General features: G+C 44.8%; 1 protein-coding gene across 2 annotated transcripts in view; it reads right to left on the bottom strand.

Annotated features, from left to right (window-relative positions):
* Positions 1-24,593, bottom strand: part of LRIG1 (leucine rich repeats and immunoglobulin like domains 1) — a 115,310-nt gene extending 90,717 nt beyond the window's left edge. For both annotated transcript variants that reach the window (XM_055342873.1, XM_055342874.1), the window contains exon 1: positions 24,308-24,593. In XM_055342873.1, coding sequence (XP_055198848.1) covers positions 24,308-24,537 — 230 coding nt within the window. In that variant the 5' untranslated portion in view covers positions 24,538-24,593. The remainder of the gene's footprint in view (positions 1-24,307) is intronic.
* Between the last annotated feature and the right edge of the window lie 1,918 nt (positions 24,594-26,511).

Below are 26,511 nucleotides of genomic sequence, written 5' to 3'. Positions count from 1 at the left end.
TGACACCCAACCTGTCCTCCAGCTAAGCCTCTCCAGGCTGGCTTTCTCTTCTCACTCTCCAACACTCAGTTCTCAAATACTATCAAAGCAAATAAAAGACCCTCCGGTCCCAGGTCCAGTTCGCATGGCCACACAAGCATGACTCTGCAAAAAAGCGCCAACAACTTCCTTTACCTGCCCCACACTCAGTGGTGATCGATAAACCAGAGGGGGGTTGGCTTTGGTTAGGTTTAAGCTTGCATAAGCACAAAGAGAAAACCACCCACTCTCAAACCCAGAGAGCTACTGCAGAAAGCACCTGCACAAACCTGTCAGGGTGGTTTATAAGGTCACAAGCACCTCAGAAAAGATCTTTTATTCCTTAGGGCCGTGAGACCAATGGTAGGCCTGCCACACTGCTGGTGTCAATATTTATCTAAGACCTAGGTCTTCATGGTGGTATAAACCAGGCACTTTTTCAACTTACTCATTCATGTAATTTACCACTACAAAGCCCCCAAACAGAGATGCATTTACAGCTTGAATTTCTTTTCTTCCATTTCTATATGGGAGGCTGGCTGCGGGGCTTGCGGTCTATGTCAGCAACAATTCCGGCAGTTTGAGAATAAGGTGCTCAATGTATTCCAATATCAAATGTCATTGCACCTGAGGACAATAAAGAGAGGGAAAAGGGAAACAAAGCACCAGATCTTTCCCTTCCCATGGCACGCATGTTTTTAGCACTGCAAAGGAGCAAAGCCTAGACCCTGCAGTAAAGCAACTGAACCCCTAGAACCACGCCCAGGCATTTCTAAGTGTGACTTACTCACACTGCAGGATTAATCCAGCAACCAATACCCAAAGGTATGCAATGCTCAAAGGAAGACATCTGCTATTTATTCAATAGCCCTGTCTGGTGGGCCCCCTTCTCCTCACCCTTTACAAAGTCTTCCTCCCTTCACCTCCAAATAAAGGCTTGTACACAATTCCCCTTCCTAGGTAAAAGGCAGAGGGGTAACTAGTCTATTCATATCACCTTTAGACCTCCACAAATAGCTGTGCATTGTAGAAACCAGGCTCACAGATGGAATCCTCCACTCTTTCCCCATCAAAGTCCTCAAATCAGTTAGCAACAGATGCTAACTGCAGCTCCCTCCATGGGCTGTGCTAGGTTCTTCCAAGGAGACCCACTGCTGAGCTCTTGTGGAGGCGGCCAACTTGGGGTTTTCATACCAAGGAAGCTGAGGCACTAGACAAGGATGGTTCCCTCTCCAGGGACAAATTGTAGAGCCTGCCTCAAAGCCTTCTTGCAAAGTTGCTGGGAAGTGACAGACGTCTGAAGCCAGCTACCTGATTTACTAAATCTTCTTTTCTGACCCAATACACACAATTCTTCCTAACGAGACAGCTATCCCTACCAAGCCCTTCACTAGGATTCTAGACATGCCACATAGCCTGATAAAGATCATCAGGCTGCTGTCTGCCAACAGGTTGTAAATCACTTCAGCTCCTTCCTAAGCAAAATTATGATGGCAAGTGATGAGCTATGATATATGGTGCACGTATGGTCTGTGAGAGGCCAACATTCCTACCTCTGCTTTAAATACGCCTGTTGAGTGAAAGCAGGGAAGCACTGAGCCGAAAATGGTAGCAGCTGAGGGTGTGGTCAATTCTTTTTTTTTCTTACATAAAAATATACACGACACTTAGGCAGCCAGTATTTCCTCACACACATTGAGGTTAATAATTCACAAACCAACTGACATTCAAGGATCAGAAAATGTAAAGGTGGTTTGTGCAAACACTTGTGTTCTTGCTCTTACTTAACAGCTGGTTTATTTAACTGATGGCTTGTGTTGCCATTAGGGGCAGGTAGTACTTCAAAATGTTATTTGTTAAGGCAGATATACACTACCGGGGTAGCTTAGCTTGTGAGTCCCACAGTATCCCAACTCCAGTATTTATTTTCCCCTCAGATGGAACAGTTAGACAATGCTCATGAGGCAAAAATGCGGGACAAAATTATCCTAGTTTGCTACTTTCTTGTATTCATGCTCTCTCATTTCCAATCTGGCCCCTCCTAATGAACAACCCTCAAAGACACTAATGTACTGAAGGAGCAGTAGGTACAGTTGGAATAGCACTCGTCCTGGGGACCAGTGCCTGGATCTCAGATCAGACTGTCTTCTCTACATAAGGAAGATACACTCCCCAAAAAGGAAGGCCTGATTCCCTCTGCCCTAAGACCTTAGCTCCCCACCTCTTTTTTCTCTTTTGTGTGTGTGTGAAATTATCAGTTTATTCTTACAGGCATAGAAAGTACCAACTGAAATTTGTATTACAAATAAACTTACTTAAATTTGGGCACAAGTTTTCCTGATTTTAGAAAATACAGTTTTAAACATAATTTAACAGTTTGAGAAGTCATAAAATAATACATTTTACTTATTCAGGAATAATGAAATAGTCTTATATAGTCTGTAATAAATTTTTAAATGGGAAACAATGGTGCCTTTTGTTTATAAATTATGAAAACTCCAGTAACACTAACACATTAATAATATACTATTAGTGTTACATTATAATATAAGCATACTATAACAGGATATTTAATACTATTGATTTTTTTTCCATAGGATACTGAGATCTTTTTTTTTCAGTAGAGTTGAGACACAATCCACCTCTCTCTCTTGATTTCCCTTAGCTTCACCTTCTCTAAAATCATGCAAATGTATGTTGAGAATGGGGAAGGGAGAAGGAATCTAAGGAAGCCTTTGCCAACCACTTCTTGAGTATCTCCACCCTGTTGCAAGACCCAAGCCTTCCCAGTTGTTGGTTGTGGTGGTTTTTCAAACACAGGAAATTGAAGCTTGGAAGTGTGAGTTCTGTGTACAGCCATGGACCTACTACAAGCATGTGAACCACAGCACGGCTTATGAATCCATGATAGCCACAAGGCCACATGCATATCCAGGAGCCTTGTTAATAAAGAGGTTATACATTAACCACCACACATCTCAAGGAAGATCCTATCACCTCCACCATCTCCACACCTTATACATCCCGCCTTTGAAAGGGCTTTCTGGAAATTGCGACCACGGAGTTTAAAGTAAATGCGAGATGGGTCCATTTTCTAGTTTTTAGGAAATGGCTACTTTTAGCAGGTGCAGCTGATCCTTCAAAGGCATCAAGGGAACCTCTGGGAGGGAAACAATAACACCACACTGAAAATGTGTGAAGAGCCAACCTGGGGTTATTTCTACAAGTGTGTGTAGGCAGATGCTTCAAGGACATAGGGGAAGAGTGCCTGGGATAATTCACACAGCAGAAAAGCCAGTGGTCACTCACATTTGGTTTGGAAATTAACAAACACACAAATGCTCATTCAGCACCTGCTGTGTGCCAGGAATGGCGCTGGGCTCTAGGACCATGCGGTATAAGCTGGCCTCTACCCACCGAGCGTTTACAATCAGGAGGAGAAGACAGACCCTGAGGAGGTAACCAAAGATGTGCTCTGAAGGCTATCCTGGAATAAGATAGCAGCCACCATTGCCTGGACATTCTAGGAAAGCCCTCTGAGGAAATGTTTAACCTCAGACCGGAAGATAAAGATGAGTCACGGAGGACGAGACCACAGGCAAAGGCTTCGAGGGAGGAAAAGGCTTGGCTGGGCAAGGAACCACCCAGTCCTTCCTGGGCCCAAGCTCCAGAAAACCCCCAATACCAAGCAACCCCGGGGGGGGGGAGACGTGGAGTCATAGGGACCTGTAAGTGAGCCTACAGAAGCCCACTATCCAGAGTGGCAGCTCTCACGTTTAAGACTTCAAGGCCAAGCCCCCCCACCCACTACCACCACCCTCAACTTTAAAATGCAGACTCCCAGGTCTTGCGCCACAAATTCAGACTCCAAGGTCAATGGAGAAGTTAGAGAACACCTACCGGCTACCCAGAAGACTACAGGGAACCACCAAGTAACCCCTATTTCACTTGTCTAGAGATGGCTCACTGGCCAGTCTACCTAAGTCAGTGGATCGCCAAAGGTAGTGCTGTCAATGTTTTTCCAAGGCGGACCTTTAGACCTTCTTTTAAGGTCCCTCCCACCACCTGGAATCCCCACCTCTATCCACTTGGCTCATCTAGAATGGGGCTAAAGAGTAGGAAATTTAAAAAAAAAAATCTGATCTTCTACATCCAAGCCAAAGGCTCTAAATGCTTACAGAGATTCAGTTCTAAACCCTGCATAACTCAATGAGCCCCTCTCCCTCTGGTTTCTTGTTGTAAAGGAAACCCTTGTAAGGCCTCAGCTTCCTTTCCCATGAAAAGCCACCAGGGCCAGCGTTTTCAATTAGCTGTGTCAGCCCACCACACCGAAGCCGGCCAAGTTCAATTTGTCTTCCCTCCCCCAGCTTCCGGTTGCCACCAAGCACTTCACACCTCCCTATTGTAAACCCGTCCAGAGCAATTACCCTGACTGCCTTTGGACAGCCTCAATACTGCATTTCTGTCTAATTTATAGCTGCAAAGCTCTGTCGGCAAAGGCAGGCTTGCCCTGGAGCAGAGGAAATGCACAAAAAATAGACTTGGCTATAAATGTACATGCACAGCAAGTCTCCTTAGGTTACAGGTGGGCAAATCCTCCCATTCTGGTGGAGAACCCTGTGTGTGTGATGAGCTCCCGCAAAGACCCCCAAACCTAGATTCACTTCAAGAATAACCACCATTCTGTTCTCTGGCATTTCCTCCCCTGCCTGAGATTCCAGACTGGGCAGTGGGGTGGGCTGGGGCACAGATAAACCAGTAAGTACTGTCCATTTTATTTCTACCTGAAGACCTTAAGTCTTTGAAAAAAATGTTAAAAATGCACTTTCTCTCTCCTAAGGAAAGTAAGACAGAGAAAAGCATGTCTACCTGGGGAAAACCCCAAGCCATTCAAAATCGTACAATCTCTTTTTAAAATGACCCCATTAAAAAGTAGGCAAAGAATCTGGACAGTCCTCCAAAAAAGATACACAAATGGCCAATAAGCCCATGGAAGGATGCTCTGCATCACCAGTCATGAGGGAAATGCAAATCAAAACCACAGGAGATAGCACTTCACACCCACTAGAATGGCTATCATTAAAAACACAGACAACTACTACTGGTGAGACTGAGAGCAAAGAGGAAACTTTATACGCTATCGGTAAGTGCATACTGCCTCTGGAAAAGCCTAGCAGTTCCTCGAAAAGTTGAACACATTTACCCTATGACCCAGCAATTCCACCTTAGGGGATACACATACCCCAAGGCAAGTGAAAATACACATTCACACAAACACTTGCCCACAGCAGCATTTTGCAAAAGAGCCAAAAAGTGGAAACAACCTAGAGCCCATTAACTGGTGAATAAACAAAATGTGGTGTATCCACACCATGGAATATCATGCAGCCATAAAAAGGAGAAATAGCTGATACGTGCTCTAACATGAAAGAACTCTGATAATATCATGGTAAGGGAAAGAAGCTAGACCCAAAAGGCTAGTATTGTAGGATTCCATCAATATGAAATGTCCAGAATAGGCAAATTCATAGAGATAAAAAGTAGATCTTGCCAGCGGGAGGAAGAAAGAATAGGGAGGGACAGCTAGTGGATACAAGGTTTCATTTTGGGGTGATGAAAATGTTCTGGAATTAGTAGTGATGGTTGTATAAGTCTGTGAATATGTTAAAAACCCTGGATCATAGCTCAGCTCATGTCTTGATCTCAGGATCAGGAGTTCAAACCCTTGTGCTAGGTGTGGAGCCTACTTAAAACACCCTGTATCAAATCATTTAAAAGGATGATTTTCACGGAATTTGAATTGTATTCCAATAAAGCTATTTTTTAAAAAGAAAAAAACCTGCCTGCCTTATCAGACTCTCAAAATTCTAAGGAAAATGCCAACTAGCTACTTCTGTACCACAAGAATGCAAAAATAATTTTCCAAGTGCTAGTAGATAAATGAAGTGGACAGCAGACAAAATACCCACATTTTGAATGGTAAAGCCATGATACCACCTTCAAAATTCCCTCCCACCCAGTCAATCCTTGCTGCTTCCTAAACGACTATGACTCACTACCAGAGCTCTGCTCAGGGAGCCATCACAGGTGGAAAACCTCAGCTGGAGTATTAGCCTCCTGCAGAAAACAAATTCTCAGGATTTGGAAAGAGCAGGTTTTTTTTTTCTTCTTCTTCTTCTTCTTTTGCGTAATTATTTAATAAGGCCGTGGAAAGCAGGGTTCCCCACTGCCAGCCATTCAAAAATTAAGAATAAGCCAGAAGGCAGGACAAAATGTCACCACAATGGGGAGAAATAAATTAGATTAAGATGAAGATCTAATTGATTAAGATCTAATCTAAGATCTCAGGCTGCTTTTAGAATCACAGCATGCTATTTCTGGAAAAAGTCTTTCCAGTGGAAAGGTTGGAGACTATACGTTTCAATTTTAGATTAAAATTAGTTGAAGATCACTGAGAGCAGATATAAATGCCCAATGCGCCCCCCACCTCCTTTGCCCCGCTACCAGTATGCTGGTTGTGCCTGGACCATAGCATGTCCCCTAGACCAGCAAAGATGTAGTTAACTGGGAAGTCCGAAAGTCTAATGGGGCCTGGATTCTAACCGACATCAAAGAGATTCCAGTTGTTCCCCTTGTGCAATAAACTTCTTTCACCCAACATCATTCACACTTTCAGAGTGCAAAGTTCACTCTGATATTGGTGGCTTTCTCACTTTGTAGCTTTTTTGGCAAGTGCCCCTTGGCCTGGTTGTTCATTAATATATAATCAGAACATTAAGAGCATTGTTTCACCTTCTAGGGAGCCTGTGGCCAATTTAATAAAGCTGACACTGTCCTAGTGTGGAGGAACCACCTTGCAACTAGCAGAGAATTCAGATGCACAAACAGGGCGGGGGGGGGGCGGGGGGGATACGGGATACGGGCCCGCATGTCCGCTCAAAAACACACACAGTTAAGTATTTCACAAGATGTTTTTGATATTCCTCCATGGCAAAGAGGTAAGATTAAAATGCTTATCTCACTGCAGAAACTGACCTGGTACTTCTTTCCTTTTAATCCTTTCAACAGCAAATTACTTCTTACCTTTAAAACCCTTCCAGGGGGATCCCTGGGTGGCGCAGTGGTTTGGCCCCTGCCTTTGGCCCAGGGCGTGATCCTGGAGACCCGGGATCGAATCCCACGTCGGGCTCCCGGTGCATGGAGCCTGCTTCTCCTATGCCTGTGTCTCTGCGCCTCTCTCTCTCTGTGTGTGACTATCATAAATAAATAAAAATTTAAAAAAAAATAAAAAAAATAAAACCCTTCCAGGAAGCAGTGACAGCTGCGGCCAGAAGACAAACCAAAGAGAAGGGAAGTCTTCCGTGCCACCAGTCATTGAGGATGCGGGTTTAGTGCGCTACTTTTACTTTTCAAATCAGACACACACAATGACAACTCACTTTCAAGACCATGTTTACTTTGCTCTAAGCCGCATGCTAAGCACGGCCTAGTCTGTAGAAGGGAAGCAGCGTACAGTCCAACCTTGTTTATGCTCCAAGTAGGTTTGACAGAAAAACCACATCAATTTGTTTTAAAATAATTTCCATTTGCTGGAAGCTGTTCCTGAAGGGTTCTCCGCCACGCTAATCTGCTCTGATTCCTACCAGCTGTAGGTACCAGGCACGCCAGCCCCAGGCAGGGCGGCTTGGGCACAGGCAGGCTGGCTCTGCAGGGCTCAAGCGGGCTGGGCCTACTTCTGGGTATCTGCAAAGCCACCGCAACATTCCCCTCCAGAACACATAATCAACTTCAGTTTAAGAAGAACACAAAAACATTTCCTAGGTCAGATTCAGAATCTGTGACGAGCCCACACAGAGGACGGTGTTCTCGGCAGTGACACCTGGGGGAAAGAGGCTTTTCAGACTCTAAGAAACACATCGTCTCTCGAATTAGGGATAGATCTGTGGTTCAAGCCCAGAGTTCACAGATGAGGCCATGAAGTTCATTTATTCAGCTAACTCTGTGTCAGAAAAAGAAGGAAATTTAAAAAGGAAATGTCTGTGAGTAATATATGCAAAGATCTTCAGCCTCATCATCCAAAGAAATGCACATTAAAATAATCCAGTGCAATTTTCAGGTGTTAAACTGGTGTACGGTTACCGAAAAAATAAAGCAGCATCTAAATGTTAATGACGGTGTGGGAGAAATGGGTACAATTTCATATGTAAATTGGTGGCCTCATAGGAGCAGCAGGGCCAAAAATCTTTTTTTTTTAATTTTTATTTATTTATGATAGTCACAGAGAGAGAGAGAGAGGCAGAGACACAGGCAGAGGGAGAAGCAGGCTCCATGCACCGGGAGCCCGACGTGGGACTCGATCCTGGGTCTCCAGGATCGCGCCCTGGGCCAAAGGCAGGCGCCAAACTGCTGCGCCACCCAGGTATCCCAGTGCCAAAAAATCTTAAGAAGTTGTATATCCAGGGCAATCTGAATTTAGTAACTCGGCCTATGGAAATATGAAACGTATAAACATATATGTATAAGGATGTTTACCCTAGTTTAGGAAAAAACTTAGATGCCTAATATCAGGGAAAGTTGAATTATGCATTAAACGGTATTTTTAAAAATGTTTAATATTACAGAAAATATTTATGATATTGAGTCTTTTTTAAAAAATAGAATTACAAGTGTATAGCAACCTTAATTTTGTATTAAAAAATATAACTCAACCGCAGACATATTCATACTCCAGAGGATCTGGTTGGTCACTGGATAATGAGATCATTTTTTTTTTTGTTTGTAGTTTCCTCTTTATTCAACAAACATGTCTACCATGTGTCACCAGAATATCAAAAGTAACTAAAATAAAGGCATGGTAACTAGACTATAGGTCAATAGTATAAAATCCCATTTACATGAAATCATGTTCCTTGACTATCATAACTTACTGGGTATTAAAGGACCCTCCTACAAGAAGATCTTGATACCATTAAAATAAACATTTGAGGCAGAGCTCACTGAGCTGAACACAGTTTTCCCCACTACTTGTTAGCATCTCCAGGAGACTACCCACACCTGAGGTCCATGCGGAAAGGGGCCAGATTTAGAAATCTATCTGCTCAAAAGTCTCTGACCATGGAAGCTTCCATAAACCTAAGTTGCTAGTTTGGATTGAACCAACGAGGGCACGGTAACCTGCCCTCAGTGTTCTCACAACTCACTCCGGTCAAGGAGAGCAGCCTTTTCCTCTGCCAGCAAAGAGCGAGAAAAACGACCTTGGCCTGACCATCCTTTTTGTCAAAGTAGAGGTCTTTGGAAAGTAAAGAAGAGCCAAGCAACCCAGACCAGCTGCCCTGGCCAGGGCTCAGCATAAACTGAGCAGAATAACCACAAGGGGAAGGGTGTCTAGACAGCCTCAGTCTAGGTAAGAAACAACCCTCCCCTGCAGTGTCAATTCTCAAAAAACAGACTCCAAACATCAGCTCTAGCAAAAGAGCAGATGAGAGGCCATGTCGACAGTTGGGAAATGCACTGTGGGCTCCCTCGCCAAACACAACATGGAGCAGAGCAGCCAGGTCCAGCCCACCTGCCAACGACAGCCACCGGAGATCCAGAAGGGAAATAATGCCTGGGGACCCCGTGTGGGAGACAGGTCACTTGCAGTGTTCAAACCGAACAGGAGTTTCAATAACAACCCCTGGATAGGGGATTTAAAAGCCAGCCACCTTCTCACAACAGGGGAATGAAAAACAATCAACTCTTAATGTGGCTCGGAAATTGCCTATCTTTTAACTCCAACTCTTTGTTTCTTCTTCCTTTTCATTGTTCTAAGTCTCTCAACATTAATATTTCGTGGGGAATAAAGGATACTATCAAGCAGACAAGGTATATTTAGAAAATGTATAGACAAATGAGCCTCTAGGAGGTCTATATTATCCTAAGTGTTTGGGAGATGTATCTCTATAGGGTTTATAGGACCACGTAGAATGAAGACCAGTGGCTCTATCTCCATCAATATCTGTACTCAAAATATAATGTGGGCCAGTTTCTAGAAATACAATGGTAGGTCAGACACAAAACCAGTCCCTGCTTTCAGGTAAGATTATAGAAGATGGATTGGGGGGGGGGAGTTGGAGAGTTGTCGGTCAACTCATCAATTCTGTATAAAGCCACTACACAGTTCTCAAGGCAGAATTCAGTGGGAAGGTCAGGAAGAGTTTCTAAGGGACAGCTAAGGGGGGACAAAGAGGAGTTTGCAACGCAAAGAGGGAAGAACATTTCTCCAGGCAGAGGGAAGAGGATGTGAGAGACATGACACAGGCGGTATTATAAGGGCATGGAAAAAGTCCCACGTGGCAGCCAGGACCCAGGGAGCCACGGAGGAATAAACAATGAACACTGGAGAGGTGGGTGGACAGCCAGAGCTTTAGGCAGTGGGAGTCACGTGTTGCAATCTGTGACTCTGCGGAGACCCCATGGCTGGCAGGGGAAGCAAAACGGAAGAAAATTCTCCCCATGCCCCCGGAAATCCGCATACAACAATGAAATAGTATAGGAGAAAAGCTGGATATAAAATGTATCCTACAAAACTTCTGAGGAATTCTCCCTTTCTTCCTTTCATCATCCTTGCTGGGTTCTTTTTTTTTTTTTTTAAGGTGAAGAGTAGGGCCCAGAGGGTCACTGGTGGCCACCACGGTCTCCCAGGACCACATATATCTCCCAAGGCTGCAGGATTCAAGGCATGCCAAGGATTTCAGCAGAGTATAAACTCCATCGGCAGGCTAAACTGTTTATATGTTCTTGAGTTAAAAATACACCACTCAGGTCAGCGTTAACACCAGGGCCTTATCACCAAGGCCGTTTGTAAGCTGGTTACACAAGGCCAGGCTACAACTCGCCCATCTTTTAAATGTGCCTCAGTCTACAAATGGTCTAATGATACATCAGTGAGATTATAATAAAGCCACCAAATATACACGCATTTGAGAAAAACACTTTCCAAACCCAAGGATACTTTACTGTTTATAAATAGTTTACTTTTTTGATCCCTGAGCATATAATATTCGCAGTTGCTCCAGAAACCAAAGAAACATGGAACAGGGACACAAACCGCAACCTAAGAGAAACAATAAACAACAGATGGTGAGACATATGCGCCTGCTACCACCCCCTTCACCAAAGGGGCACACCAAAAATGGATTCTGACACATGAGTCTACCAATGGAGAAGCATGCTCTTCAAGATCCCATTCAAGACACCATTTATGGAGCACAGGCTGCTCGGCTACAACTGTGCTAGGTGCTTCAGGTCCCAAGGAGGTGAAGGACCGATCCCTGGACTCCAGGAGCACACAGACTTGAAAGCGAAGCAAGACAAACACAAGAAAACAAACAGTACTAGTTTCTACCATAGTCATTCTAAGTACCAGCATGGAGTGTCAGGTTTGAGTTCTGACTTTGGCAACGGCTAGACCCTGAGCAAGTCAGCCAACCATTCCCGGCCTCGTGTATGATGCAGAGGTATTACATTTCATAGAGTTAAGATGATAATTACATTAAAGGACAGGATTCCAGCTGCAAAACTGTAAACTGCTATTACTGCTAGAATTATAACAATAGTAGCTAACCTTACCCAAGCTTCTGCTATGTGTTAGGCCCTCCTCTAAAAATTACAAATTATTTCAGTTTTGTCCTCATAACAAGTTCAATGAGATGGGCATTATAATTATCCTCAGGTAACGCAAGAGGAACCTGAGTCAGTTGCCTAAGATCACCAGGCAGCCTGGACTCCAGAGCCACCACTCTGACCATTGTGTCACCCAACAACATGGCTGCTTTATCCCCATTACCACCGCTCCTCACAACCACACATGTGGAATGAAGGGGGCTTGAGGACACGGTGAATGAGGACATAGCATTTTCTTCCCCCAGGAGACCTTGAAACGCTGCACTGCTCTGGGTTTTTCATTGGTGACCATGGCTTGGATTTATTTGAAGTGTTTAAGACAAATGCTTAAGTCAGTTCAGACCCAAGTCACATTCGCCTCAACTAATGATTCCAATTCGTTGATGTTTACAAAATTTTTTAAAAGGTCATGTGTCTCTAAACAAAGGGGAGGGGTCCCCATAAATAAGTGTGGCTGGCATGCTGCTTTCCATATAAGGGCATGTCTATTTTAGGTATCACAATCTCATATCCAATGATTCTGCCAATTTCACCTCAATGCTCATTTTTTTTGAAACTCTGACTAGAATTTTCCAACTACACTGTAACTTTAAGCTTTTGTGTTTCTTCTGCATTTAAAAAGAATGCCATTTCCCAATATATAACTCCCAGATGTAGAATTCACAGATGATTCATCTCACAGAACAAGTGTTCGGAGACATCAGCTCCAAATAGAGGAAAAACTTGGAATTCCCTTCTCCCTCAAAATAAGAACTCGCCTGGATCTGCTCTGCTCAACAAAGTTTGTTTTCAATTATATTTCCAAATTCTTTTAACAATAACTGCATGGCGTCTGGCACCAACACATCTGATTCTTTGAAGTGGTTCTCAAGCAGAAAGGAGAAAATAAGGAGAAAGGAAGGGAGGACCATCCATAATTTTTGTTTTAGGTCAGATATTCTCTCAAAAGTTTGCCCTGACATATAAAATCAAATAAACCACAAGTTATGACTTCTCACTGAAGGTCCATACAAGGAGGACTCACCTCTGAATCTATCCCTTTACTCATCAGCTAACACTGGATGGCAAAACAGGTCCTCGGCACAAAGAAACAGGTCCTCTAACTCCTTACATCTAAGTTCCAAAAGCACCTCTGTTAGGTCCTCCACACAGGTTAATCAAGAGTAATCACACTTTGGGGCTAAACCTCAGATGCCCTTTGAAAAATAATGGAAACATGAGCTCCCTTCTGCCCAGAAAAGATGCACCTAGCCCCAAGAAGGAAAGTCATAGGGCAATAATAATTGTCAGGGGATTCTTAGGTAAGTGAACCTGAACAATCCCTCCTACTTAAAAATCAAAGAGGAGGAAGACATAGATGTGTGAAAACTTACCTAATTGGAGAGATGGAGAAGCCACTGAGAGAGGACTAGATATAAATAATGAGTGAACAAGGTCAAGTGAAAAACAGAGATTATGTCTGACACTGACAAAAGGACTCACATAATGATGGGAAGATTATTCAGTCTATTTTGATCAGAAAGCCCATGAAAAAAGGCCATCTTCAGGTCTTAAAAGAGGACTGCTTAAAAAAAAATTCTAGTTCTTTGGATTATTTCCTTTAGCCTGAAAGTAGCCCCTAATTCCTGTTAAACTTCCTGTCAACAAGTTCCAAACCACTAATTGTACCTCCAACTTTACTGCATTTTAGCTGTATCCCCAAACAAGCTTCCAAATTCCAAGACTTTGTTCTAAAGAAAAAAACCCAAGAATTGTCACTGACATCACTAACGGACTCCAGGTGGCAGTGAGGGAGGTATTCAGATCACAAAATAAAAACATCTAGATTCTGTATGATAAATAAAGTCTTTTAAGGAGTCAGGTGATGATAGGATCCCAATTTTCAAGAACGGCGCCTAACTAAGAGCAAACCAATGAAAACACAGGCAGATGGGTAGCTCTGGAATTAACCTGCCCAAAAAGAGTGAGCGACAGACATTGAAAATTGGAGAAACCACACCACTGGACTACATATATTAGGCTGTTGAGCTTCTGCCTTAAAAGATACATACAAGACATCTCCTGGTAAAACGGTTAAAAGCTACTCTGATATCCACTATGTTCATACCATGGAGAACCAGCTCAGAAAGGACAGACCAGGTGGTGTGTAACTGCCCTTCCTCTGGAGAGGACTATGGAAATCCATCCAAGAGGGCCCATCTAGAAATTCAGGGCAGTTTATCAGCATCGCTTACAACTAACTTCCCTTATCCCAAGTATGCAATGAAGGCTTGCTTGAAAGAGATGCTGCCCCAAGGTAAGCAGAGATAAGCAACTTTGGAAAACATGCCATTAATTTACTTGTTTTTTTTTTTTACCTAAATCTTAAAAAGCTAAATCAAAAGTCCAAAGTAAGTCTTCATTAGCTTCCAAAGTTTTGAGTTTTCCAAAGGGAAAGAAAGAAATACCATGGAATATTTGCTCTGCTTCAATAACACCCAAAGGCCTATTCATTCCGAAGTCCTCATGCACACCTCATTTTCCTTTGCTGCCCAGTTACCCATTTGAGGATTCTGCTCAGAACTGCCAGACATACAAAGATCACTTTTAAGGAAGTATGCTAGACACACAGTTCAATTTTCTAATTTGTACCATCCAATGAGTAGTAAGCTTATTTCCTCTTTGCTTCAATTAGGACAGAATCATAAACCTGAAAATAAGGAGTCTTAGAAGTCATACATCCCTTTCCAGAAAGGAAATTAATTCATTAGCCCAAGGTTACACTACCGATCAGGGGCTGAGCTGGGACAAAACCCCAAGGTCTCCTGATACCCAGCTATAGGCTATTTTTTCATCCTACCACATTTCTGCCTTCATAGCCTTAAGAAAATTAATTTTTCCTTTTAGTTCAATAGTTTTTAATCCCTCTTTGGTCACGAACCCCTTTATGAAGCTTCATGAAAATGTCGCCTTTCTGCCCAGAAAGATGTACTGAATTCCAAGATTTCAGATATAATAAATTTCCCTAGACCTCCCCCCACAACAAATAATATTTGAGGTCAACCAGTCTTTATTTTAGGAGCGTCTGGAATTCAATATAATTTAATCATTTCTAAGTACTGTTTCAAATGAACTTGTGAAAGAACCCAAAAATCTCCATAGAAGAGTTCTTGATTTTTCACTTGGGCAAAGCACGGCCCTTGATGAGGTCAAATCACCCGTGGCCAAGAGTCCTACACAGACACCAAATCTGAGCAAACATTCAGAGGAATTTGGGACGAGGCAGGCTTTAACAGCTACACAACATTTCAGTTTGCTTTCTGGATCTCCTCTCCTCCAAAGACAGAAGGAAACCCCAGCCCCTCCAGACTGCAGCTTCTGCATGCATCCATCACTTCACTGCATCAACAACCAACTTCCTGGAAGCAATGAGCTCTTCTGGCTGTTTATAAGTTTTGCAAGCACTGTGAGCCTGTATGCCAGAAACTCACACCAGCCCAGGTGGAGAGAGGAAATCACTAACAACAACAAAAAATAATTAAAGGTAAAACACAAACTACAACGTAGGCAAGTTGCATGGTGATAGACCACTGTATCACACCGCTGAAATCAGATGAAGGAATGTAGTTCTCCCAGATTGCAAAACAGATATTAAATTCACAGTCAAAATTTCTTAATTTTAAACCCTCCCCCCCAAAAAAAATTTTTTTATGGGCCCTCTGGCATGTACTTCCACTTTTTCAAAGGTAGAATTCACTGTAAGATGGTATCTAAACAAATATCACAGAAGTTTAATTAAGCTTACTTTGTCTCTGAGTTTGACATGACCACACTGCACAGCTTTTAAAACCCCTGAATGCCCCATAATCAATATGGGATTCAATTTTCACAAATAGGATATGGAAATCATTCCGTAAACCAGGATGAGCGCACAATCACAAACGGAACTTGGAGACAAGGGACTCCCATTCAGATTCCTAACGAAGCAGCAGTCAGCATAAACTCTCAAAGGGTCTCTCCTAAATAACAACAGCAGTGCAGGCTGTGGAGAAACTAAACTTCTACAAAACAAAACCATTCTGCAGCTACTTGAAGAAAAGCATTTTCAAGACTGTGAAATTTAAATCAAGCACAGAGGGTTCCAGGAACCTAGTTCTTTGCTTTTGGAGGATTTTCTTCCAGGGTGCCTCTCACTCTATTTAAAGCAGCTTCAAGTAGCCACAGCTGGAGGGTCAGACCTTGCAAAGTAAACAACAGTTAACTTGGTTCAGACTGGAGACCTAACTACACCCAACGGCTAATTACCCCTCTATTAACCAACAAGATCTGAAATATCACTTTTTAAATGACCCATTCGAAGTTATGTTTGTTCACAAGTGGCTTCTAATCAGCAATTAATAGCATTGTAGAAACATCTCAATGAAGAGCTATGTGGGGAGAGAGGATAGTTCAAAATTGCATACTCCTGGCAAAGGCCTATAGGACCAAAGAACTTTCTAAGCACCTCCCAGAAGAAGGAGGGGGGGGAATCCTATTCTTAGAACACACAAAGTCAGAGTGCACACAGTACATGCTCAATAAACATTCTGTAAAGACAGCTTAACCAAAATTCCTTTTGGAAAAACACACTTAAATGATGTGGGTTTTTTTTTTTCCCCAAAAGTTGTTCAAATTTACATTTCTTAAAATCACCCTATAGTGAACTGTATGTTATGTGAATTATATCTTGATAAAGCTGTTCATAATAATAATATCTGATACATTTACACATGAAATGGCATGTTTGGATTTGCTTCCAAAAAACATGAAAGGTGAAAAGTGTGTTGGGGCACAGATCAAACGGGAGGAGCCATGGGGTGATCATTGTTGAAGCTGGTGGATGGTACAGAGAGTTCACTACCTCTCCCTATCCACTTCCAGAGATGTCTGGTAGCTCCTTAATAAAAAGGTAAGAAAAGATACTCAAGACCAGCAGACGTTGCCTAGTCAAGTTCTCTCCAACCAGTCCAAAGTGCTAATGTCTGATACACAAATGCTTTCAAGAAAGCAAAGAGCTCTGCAACTATAGGGTTTGGTAGAAAGCAGGATTATCTGTCCTCCAGTTCAAAAGTTAGATACTTCTCAGAGTCTCTAGGCTATCATCAAGAATGCATCGAGAGAGAGAATTTATCAGTGCAACGTATGCTCTAAGTGACAAATTATTTGAATGACAGATTATAAATTGGTGGAAGGAACAAAGGATAGGAAGTGGGGGTGGGGGGTCACTTGCTAAATGCTGCACAAAGGAGCCTCAGAAGATGATGATGCTGTGGATTTTTTTTTAATCAGCTTAAAAAAATCCTCCATTATTTTCACCTTGTTTCTTAACAACTAAGTAATTCTGCTTGCTGGACAGACCCTCATTCATTTCATTCACTGAATTCCTAATAATGAGACCTTGAGGAAAAACAAACAAAACAAAACAAAACCCTGCAGATCTTAGAAGATTAGAGACCTGTTCACCACAGAAGTTTAAAGAATAATCAATGCGAAGTGCTTAAAGAGAGACAGGCCATGCTTTCTTTAAACTCCCTGAATGCCACCTTTTGCCAAAACAAACTGAACAAGCAGTGATTGGAACCTGCATCCTGGTTCATAAGGAAACCAAGTTGTATTAGGACTTGCAGAGATGAACGGATTGGTTGTTCACACAAAGGGCTTTACCGGTTATGCCAGATTAAATAGTAATAAAGACGCCAACAATCGTAGCCCTTCACGTGGGCAAGGCTGTGAATCACGGCCATTCACTGGGGAAAGGACACAGGTACAGGTGCAGGAGTAACAGCAAATGGCTTTTCAGGTGGCATCCTTGCCAGATTCCAGAAATGACCCTGTGCTCACCACCCGTGTCCCATACAATATAGCTGCAAACAAACCAAAACAAATGAAAAATGTCAGAGCTCTTCAGCTCTCTGTGTACAACCCAACAATCAACACCCCTCACCCCTCCTCCACCCTCAAATATTTCCAAAGAGAAATGGGTACAGCGCGGCATTCAGCTGGCCCCGGAGTCTGAAACCTAACCCCTGCCTGGAAGGGCGCACCTGCAGGCTTCCAAGCTATCGACCAAGAGGCACAACCTGCGTCTCAGTAGGGTTCAGTTTCAGTGAAACCAGGGAAATAATAGGATAAAACTATTAGTTTAAGGGCCTCTCACTTCTCTGCCTCCTTCCCATAGCCACCTCCCAAAGGATAATGCTAAAGGGACAGAAGTATTTGCACAACTGGAATACATTTATAAACCACCTCAATAATTTTTGCTAATTGTATAATTTGTATAATTTGCTGCAACTGTTCACAGCTTCCCGCCAGCCCTCCAGGTTGGCCTGAGATTCCCAAGGGCATATGAAATTTTACTTGTTTCACTTTATACATATCACCAAAAACTTCATGAGAGAAGGCTGCGTGGGATGTGAGCCCTGCCACCTGCCAACTCCAAAACAGGTCCTCATTTCGGACAAGTCAGCTTTTCCTAGGAAGCATCTGTCACCAAGAAATCTGACGTGGAAGGATTGGCCATGAGAAGATGTAAACCTTGAGTTACTGAGGCTTTCAACTCGGAACTGGGCTCCAGAATCAGCAGTGAATTGAGAGACTTATATTGAGGAAGTGGACTAAACACATGTGTATCTGTCTTCACAGCAGCTGCCACATGGACTAATACAATCCCCTTTATTAGAGACGTTTGCCCCAAATCACACAGGAGCTGTGGGGTGGTGGGGGATGGCCTCTCGAAGTAATTTGCAATCTCTTCATCACTGTTCCCTAGTGAAGGGTGTGTGCCGGTGTGATCACCAGGGATGAGGGTATCCACATATGAAACAGAGTGGAGGTGAAGAAAGCTTCACCCTCACCCAGTCTCCTCCCCACCAACAACCCAACCCAATACCCAACACAGGGAATGCTCATTTTGAGGACAAAGACAACAACTGAAGGCAAAACACAAAAAGCTTGAAACCCAGTGAAATGAAGGAACAGTTTTTTAAGAAACCAAGTGACTTCTGTAAGCAGCTGGGCTTACAGCTTGTGTTTCAGAAGAGTATGCAGAACATACTTGGATAAAAACCACATAGAAAGTATTAGATTATAAAAAAATGTAATGATATAGGAACATATAAAGCAAAAAAGTCCTTGGATAAGAAAAATCCAGAAGCATACTCCCTCCAAAAAATAAAAAAAAATAAAAAATAAAAAAATAAAAAAAAACGAGAAACAAAAACCAGCATAAAAACTGGCAACTTCTTGGGATCCCTGGGTGGCTCAGAGGTTGAGCATCTATCTGCCTTCCACTCAGGACATGACCCCGCGGTCCCGGGATCGAGTCCCACATCGGGCTCCCTGCATGGACCCTGCTTCTCCCTCTGTCTACCCCCCGCCCCCGCTGTCTATCATGAAGAAATAAATAAAATCTTTTAAAAATACAAATTAAAAAAAAAAGATTTTCAGTCAAAACTTTCTTAGCCACAATCATGGAATTGGCCAATTAACTGGTGAGTCTGTACTATTAAACTCTATTAGTTATATTAGTTATTAGCCTAATTATTAGTTATTAGTCTATCAGTTATATAAAAAAATAAGTGAAGGTTTCAAGTGGGTAAACTACTGTGAAAATTTTAACCTTTGGTCTTTAAAGTCCTACTTCTTTGCATGGGAAGACACGAACAGATCTGAGCTTCTTAACTGATTCTCAAACTTGAACTGGGCACATAAGCAGAGGACAATCACATTACTGACACACAACATGAACTGAATCCATGAGGCAGATGGAAGGGACCGCATAGGCCCAAGGTCATGCATAAGTCATAGAAAAACACCACTAACAGTCCCTGAATTTCCCACAGGCCAAGGAACATTGGGGATTTTTAGATATTTTCCCTCCTCTGCCTGGGAATTTTGCTTCCACCCCTCCTCCCTCCTGTCTCAAGACAATGCCTTCAGCCTTTGAATCTGCATCCATTGTAAACAGCTCTGAATATTAACACAGCCCAGAGTCCTGTTGGGCTTTTAAAAGACCCCAGGGTTTCAAATTGCAGTTTCTGGGGAGGGGGAAGGAGTAAATGTCCCCAAGCTCTTTCAAAAGGAGTTGAAAATTAGGCTTGCTTAGGAAAACCTAAAGTCCTTCAACCTATGGAGTAAGTCAGAAGAATCCCTTGGAGTTTTAAACAAATGGGGAAAAAGAAAAGACGGCGGCGGTACAACCAACATCCATTATTTACTTATAGAGACTTTAAATTCAATGAATCCCTTTTCCAGACTTCTCTCTCCTGTGGTTGTCACTTTTAAAATAACCACAGGCTATGTTAAATAACCTCCCCTTCCCTAACTAACAGGCCTTCAGGGCTTCAGCAGGTGCACAGAACTGGGCCAGGTGCATTGTTAAGTGACACAAAACCCTAGTGGCTCTCTTGCATTCCTGTCCACCCTGAAAGGGAGGACGCTGAACAGCCTTTGCACCAAGGAGACACTTCTGCAGAATGGGGGAGAGGCCCTTTCATTGTGAGCATGGTCTCTGAGGGAGAGAAAGGTCAGCCAGAGGCCATCCCAACGCGCTCAGGGCAGGCTGCATGGGGAACACAGGCAAAGAAATGAGCTCTGCAGGGAGAGAAATCTCTAGCCAAAGGAGCAGAGCTAGATTGCCGGGACATCGGGACATCTAGTAGGAAAGAGCTCTTATTACATTGAAACATCTTCAGTTTTTTGGAGATGATGAATTATTCCTGACGATACATTCCAGAGTCCAAAGTTTGTGAAATCTAGTGACCAAATGTAATTATTGAAAGAGATATTTTCTTTTGAAAATGGTCCCTGGGAAAGGGGGCATGGACAGTTCTGACATCCTGAAGGCAAGAGGGGCACTGTGTGCCAACACAGTTCACTTATTTGGGAACCCGGGAGTCTCCATACACTTCCTAATTTCACAGTATTCACAAATTTGGATTTTGATGGCTATCATTTCATATCAGAGGGACTGAAATAGTGTGCCTTTCTCTCAAGGCAACTAATTTTATTTGCCAGACTTCCCTTACTCAAAACAGGTGTCAGAGAACTAGTAATAGACAAACACTGCATCTTGGAGGGGAAGGGAGACCAGGCTTCTGACACTTGTTGCAAAGGAAAGGACTCTGAGCCCAAGCTAAATGTCCTCAAAACTCTGAAAGCACTTGCACCTTCCAGATTTTTGGCCATTAACCCATATTCCCAACAACCCTTTGTCCATCCTCAGAAATTGGATGATGTTTAAGGTCTGATGAGTTCTTTGTAAGTTATATAGGGACACAAAGAGAAAAATGGGCTGAAGGGAAGACCTGAGGACAATCCTTACAATCATCAACTTCTTACACACACACACACACACACACCACACACACAAATCTCACCTGAGGTTCTGGAACAATCTGGTCATCATCACTTTAAGTCTAATTTGCATAAACAGGATGGGAAGTACGTTCCAAATCCTTAATTCACAACACCCTGCACACCTGGCCCTTCTAGCACAGCTGTAAAATTTGAAAGACAAAGTCCCTCTTTGCTACACAACTACAATGGCAACCTCTGGCTGGTGTTTATTTTCTAATGCAATCTTGAGCACCACTTTTTGTGCCAGAACTGACAAGGTTACACTTAAGCCCCCAGGTTTGATACCGCAAATACCTAAGGAGGCATAATACAAAGAGACCCAAATCAATACACTCATCTGAATGTGGCTCCGGATAACTGCACGAGGAGTCCTTGAGTCAAAATCCTGGCTTTCAAATGCTGTGTCACCTTCCCTCCCAATAAGAACGACTGAGAATCTGGATTTGCTCCTCCAGGGCCTGCCCTCTTTCCAATCACAATCCCATAAGCCACCATTCAGTCCCAGAACAGTTACACTAGCCACATACTGTGCTCAACTTTATGCCACAAGAAAGAGTCTAAGGTAAATTGTATTTAATACTGCTCAAACAGCTTCTGAAGCCCTGCTCTCAAAAATAATTTCAAAGAAAGCAAACATCTAAGTTCTAAGAAGTTCAACTTCTTCTAAGGTTCTGGGAAGTTGGAATAAGGCTTGGCAACGCTTGGTGCTATTTATGAATGTGCTGGTTGGACTATGCCAATCTCACCTACGTAATGGGATGGCAGACTCAGTTATGGCTCAACTACTACAACCATAAGTTATTGTGAAGACGTTATCCTCAGGCTCCAGGAATGAACGCATTTTCCCTTCTACCACTGCCATTCCATTTTTTTCCTATTCAAACTGCATTTACATTTACTATTAAAAAGTTTTACTTTCTGTACACTAGGCCTAGGAGCAACTCCAAAATTAGATGCTCTGTTTACAAAAGTTAAAAAAAAAAAAGTTCCATAAAGCCACAGGTCCCCTTCTATCTCCAACCCACAGCCTGAAATTGTTTGAACTAGCTGCAGTAAATCTAGTTCATGGGGTTATAAATGAGCTCAAAGCATTTTCTAGACACAATGGACTGGGAGGGTGTAAACTTGGTGAAACTACAAGATATTTTATTTTATTATATACAGAGACTTTCTCCCCTAAAGTCTTGCTGAATCAGAGCCAGGAATTTAAACCATATAAATATCCCGATGGAAAACTCAGAATAAGACTAATGACTTAAATGAAGAAATCTGGTCTAGAAACACACACCACACACACACACACACTTCATTTTTCTTTAATCAGAAAAAAATGACTTCACACATATTTTTCAAAAGATACCCATTTTGTAACGTGGTATTGCCACATACTAATCAGAAATCACCATTCATATCTCAAAATCTAATCGGTTAACACCGTAATCAGTAGGATCAAATCTAGTGAGGCTCAAAGCAGGCAGTTTGGAATTTATTGGTCATCAAATGTGTGAGTAAAAGAGAAAAGACTGCAATTTAAAAGGTACTTATGTCATGTGAAATGTCACTCCTAAGCAACGGGAAGCCCCGAAAGTGGCTAGTTTTGCTCCAAAAATTAAAGGACAAGGCAAAGTGGATCTTGTGACCACCGGGAAGTGCAAATAAGAGGACACCCTGTCCTCTCTGCGCAGTCACCACTTCTGTACTAAGTGCCTTCCCCACAATGCCACTGACACATGGCACTGGTAGTCATTCTTCCAACAGGTGAACACTTGAGAAGTTATTCTGATTCTGCCCACATGATTTTATTTTAAAAACTATCTTAGTAATATGTAAAGGGAAAACCACCATACCCCAGACTGCCCCAAGTAAACAGGATTCTATCTGGCAATGCTGGGCTCTGTCTCCCACTACTTAACAGCCACCTCCTGTATTAACCCCCTAGCCCCCCCCCCCCGCCCAAGACCACTGGTTTTCACGCAGTGAATTCCACAGAAGCAGCAGAAAATTGCAGAGAAAAACCTAACCCCAACAAAAATCCAGTTTCAAAACTCCACAGTACTTGATCATCAGGCTGCGTGGTAAGTTACAGATCCACGTGCCCGGTCCCAGATACCCAGACCACATTTTCTTAGACCAAGCCCACAGGTGTCGTTTAAAACTTGTGTCACCAGTTTTCTCTTCTTTAAATGGTGAATGTCATGCCTGAGGTTCCTCCCGTGCCCCTATATGTTCTAGGAAAGGTGCCCAATTATGCAACTGAAAAGGAGACGATTCAAGCGAGGCCTTTTCCAGAAGGTACTGATAGTTCTGCAGAGATGCTAATTACCCATAACTGGATAGGACTTTTTTGACTCTCGAACCAGATTTCTTAGAATAGAAAAGAGCCTATTCTATTCTACTATGTTTACAGACGTCTAAAGCGGTTTCTTCCTGCCAAATCTCCTGTAAGTAGGGTCCCACTAAAGCCGTCACAGGCCGAGATCCTGACAGCCCAGAAAAGAGCTTCTTTCGGGTGAAACAGACAGCTTAAAGCAACCAGGACCCTGGCACCTTCTCCTGGAGTAGCACTACTCCTAGTTTGCACCATTTACGGGGGAGCAATGAAGTGTGGGGCTCCACCCCACTGCCTCATGAAGCCCAACAGGGCCCCTAAGGAATAGACAGGAAGGGTCTGGAACACAGTTCCCTGATGCCCATCAGGTGGAAAGGGATCAAGACACCCCACTCATTCACACACACACGCACACACGCAGCAGTCACATATCCAGGAACTCTGAAGGCCCCCAAACTTGGGTGTAGGCAGGCTTGTACCCCGGCCGGAGCCAAGTCAGGCCACCACGGTCCTGTGGGACTCGGAGGCAGCTACGCACACGCACTCTCGCTGATACATAATGTAAATGCAAGAAGACCGGAGCCGAGAGTCACCTTCCTTCATTGCGCACTGGAAGGCGGAGGAGCTCAGACACCGAAGAGTCGGGCTACAGGAGAGGGGGAAAGGGAAAAAAAAAAAAAAAAAAAGAGGTAGAGACCCGCAGACCCCAGACGGGCTTCCAGAGGTTTCCCACTCTGCGGCCACGCACACGCGCGCCGGCTCCCTCGCAGTCCCTCACCGGCCGGAGCCCACCGCCCTGCACCCACGCCCGCTCCTCCGCACCCAGCCTCCCCGCCAGCGGCCCGTGCAACCTCGCCCGCACGTGCGCCCCGGCCCCGAGGGGCAGCGCCCCGGGCTCGGGGGAGGGCGGCCGGCACTCACAGGCTCCGCGTCCAGGCGGGCAGGTCCCCGGGCAGCGCCGCGAAGCCGCGCCCGCCGCAGTCCAGCGAGTCCCCCGCGCAAGTGCAGGCGGCCGCGCAGGGCGCTCGCGGCTCGGCCGCCGCCGACCCCGGCCGGAGCAGCAGCGGCAGCGGCAGCAGCAGCAGCAGCAGCAGGACAGGACGCGGCGAGCGGCGCGGGGCCCCGAGCGCTCCCCGGACCGGCCGCGCCATCTTGTCTGCGGCGCGCGGCGAGGTCCGGGCGCGGAGGCTGCGAGGCTCCGGGGCGACGGCGGGCGGCGGGCGGGCGGCGGTCGAGCGGCGGGCGGGCGGGGGGCTCCGCTGCGCGCTAGGCTCCGCGCCGGGGCATGGCCGGCCGCGCTAGTCCGCCCGCGCTGCCCGGGCCGCTCCGCAGCCGCCGGCGGCGCTCCTGCAAGCCCCGGGCTCCCCGGCAGCAGGGCAGCGGCTCGGCCGGCGCTCCTCGCCTGCACGGAGGGCGCTCAGCCCCGCAGCCCGAGCCGCGCGCCCGCACACACCCCCTGGGCTCCGCGCCCCGCCGCCTCCCGCCGGCCCACGTCGGACGCTTTGCGGCGGCGCCCGCCACGCCCCCCAGCCCGCTGCTCATTGGCTGCCGGAGACCAGGGCGACCAGGCTGCGCAGCCATTGGCGCGCTCGCCGCGGTCCCGCCCCCGCCCCTCGGGAAGCCCCGCCCCGCTCCCTTTTCCCACCCAAGGTGTGAAGGGCGGGGGACCGGGAGGAGGCGAAAGGGAGAGGCGGCCTCCGACCCTTAAAGGGGACGTGCCCACGTCTGGTAGCGGAGAAGCTGGCTGCGGGCTGGGGAGTGGAGGCGAGACGTGCCCTCGGGGTCTAGGGGAGGAGAGAAAGTTGATGGAGAGGGTAACGCCTCCGCTTCTGCAGTCGTCCTGGCCACCCGCTTCCTTCTCTTCTCCCCTGGCTGTGAATAGGGCCGGGGATGGAGAGCGAAATCTGTGCCCACGCTCCAGCCGCCCTGCGAGACCCAGGGCACAGATTTCCGACTCCGCAGATTTCCTACCAGTCATTTCAAGAGGGCTGGCCGCCTTCCTCTTCGCGCAACTTGGAGCTCCTTCCCGCTCCTGCCTTGTTCTTGACCTCTCAAATCCAGCAGTGCGTCCTCGGTTACCAAAGGGAGCGTGGACTGCAGGAACCGGGTCTCCAGGGTGCACACACACGCACGCCCACCCCTAACCCTCGTTTAAAGGGAACTTCTGAAAATGTTGCAGGCTCCAGAGGGAGAGGCGCTTTGTCTGCTCGTTTGTTTAAATCTGAGTCTTCTTAAGCCGGCTTTCAGGAGACAGAGTAGAAGGAAAAAATAGTGATTGTTGCAGATCTCCTAAGTGTAGCCCTTACAAGTCCGAACACAGTAGCCGTGTGGTGTCCAAACCACCGTGAGGTCGAGCGCGCGTGTACACACACACACACACACACACACACGCAAGCGCGCAGTGAGAAAGGGGAAAGATCAGCCCCCTAACACATAGCTGCCCCTCTGGGCGTTTTGGGTTTTGCTGGTGTCTCCCGTCCCTTTCCAAGTGTATGCAAGTTTCTAACATGACTGCACGAATGCAGCAAGTCAAGTCTTTCGAAAGACATTTGCTCCAGCAAATGAAATCTGACTTTGTGTTTTATGGAAAACAGGAGGAGAAGAGCTGCGGCTCAGAAAGAAAGAAAAAAAAAAGCGAAACGTGTTTAAAGGGTTTTGTTACCCATTTGATGTATTCTAAGAGGGCTTATCTTAATTGAGATGTTAAACTTTGCCTCAACCAGAGGAGCATGTCTGGTGGTTACTGGTTTCCTTTCTCCTTATTTCCCTCCTCCTCTTCTATTTCTCCACCTACCTCTTCTGATTAAGTATGCTATCAGCTATAATGGTGCCTCACTTTCTCTCTCTCTCTCTCTCTCTCTCTCTCTCTCTCTCTCTCTCTGTCTTTTTATGCATGATCTCAGCGGTGATGCCCAAAGCAATGCTCAAATGTGTGTGTAAATCAATCCAAATATGATTCCCAAGAAACACTATCAGAAAAATGTCACACCGGACCCATCTACCCAGGGCTTTAATCAGTTTTGATGTTTCATTTGAAATCCACATAAACATACACCTTCCATCTGGACAAGAAGAAATGGATCTCTGTGTTGTAATGCCTTTCGGGAAAATAATAATAAACCTAA

This window comes from Nyctereutes procyonoides, unplaced genomic scaffold (assembly GCF_905146905.1).
Source record: "Nyctereutes procyonoides isolate TBG_1078 unplaced genomic scaffold, NYPRO_anot_genome, whole genome shotgun sequence".
Classification (NCBI taxonomy): domain Eukaryota; kingdom Metazoa; phylum Chordata; class Mammalia; order Carnivora; family Canidae; genus Nyctereutes; species Nyctereutes procyonoides.
The sequence above is the reverse complement of the archived record's forward strand: the minus strand, read 5'-3'. Positions and strand labels throughout refer to the sequence as shown.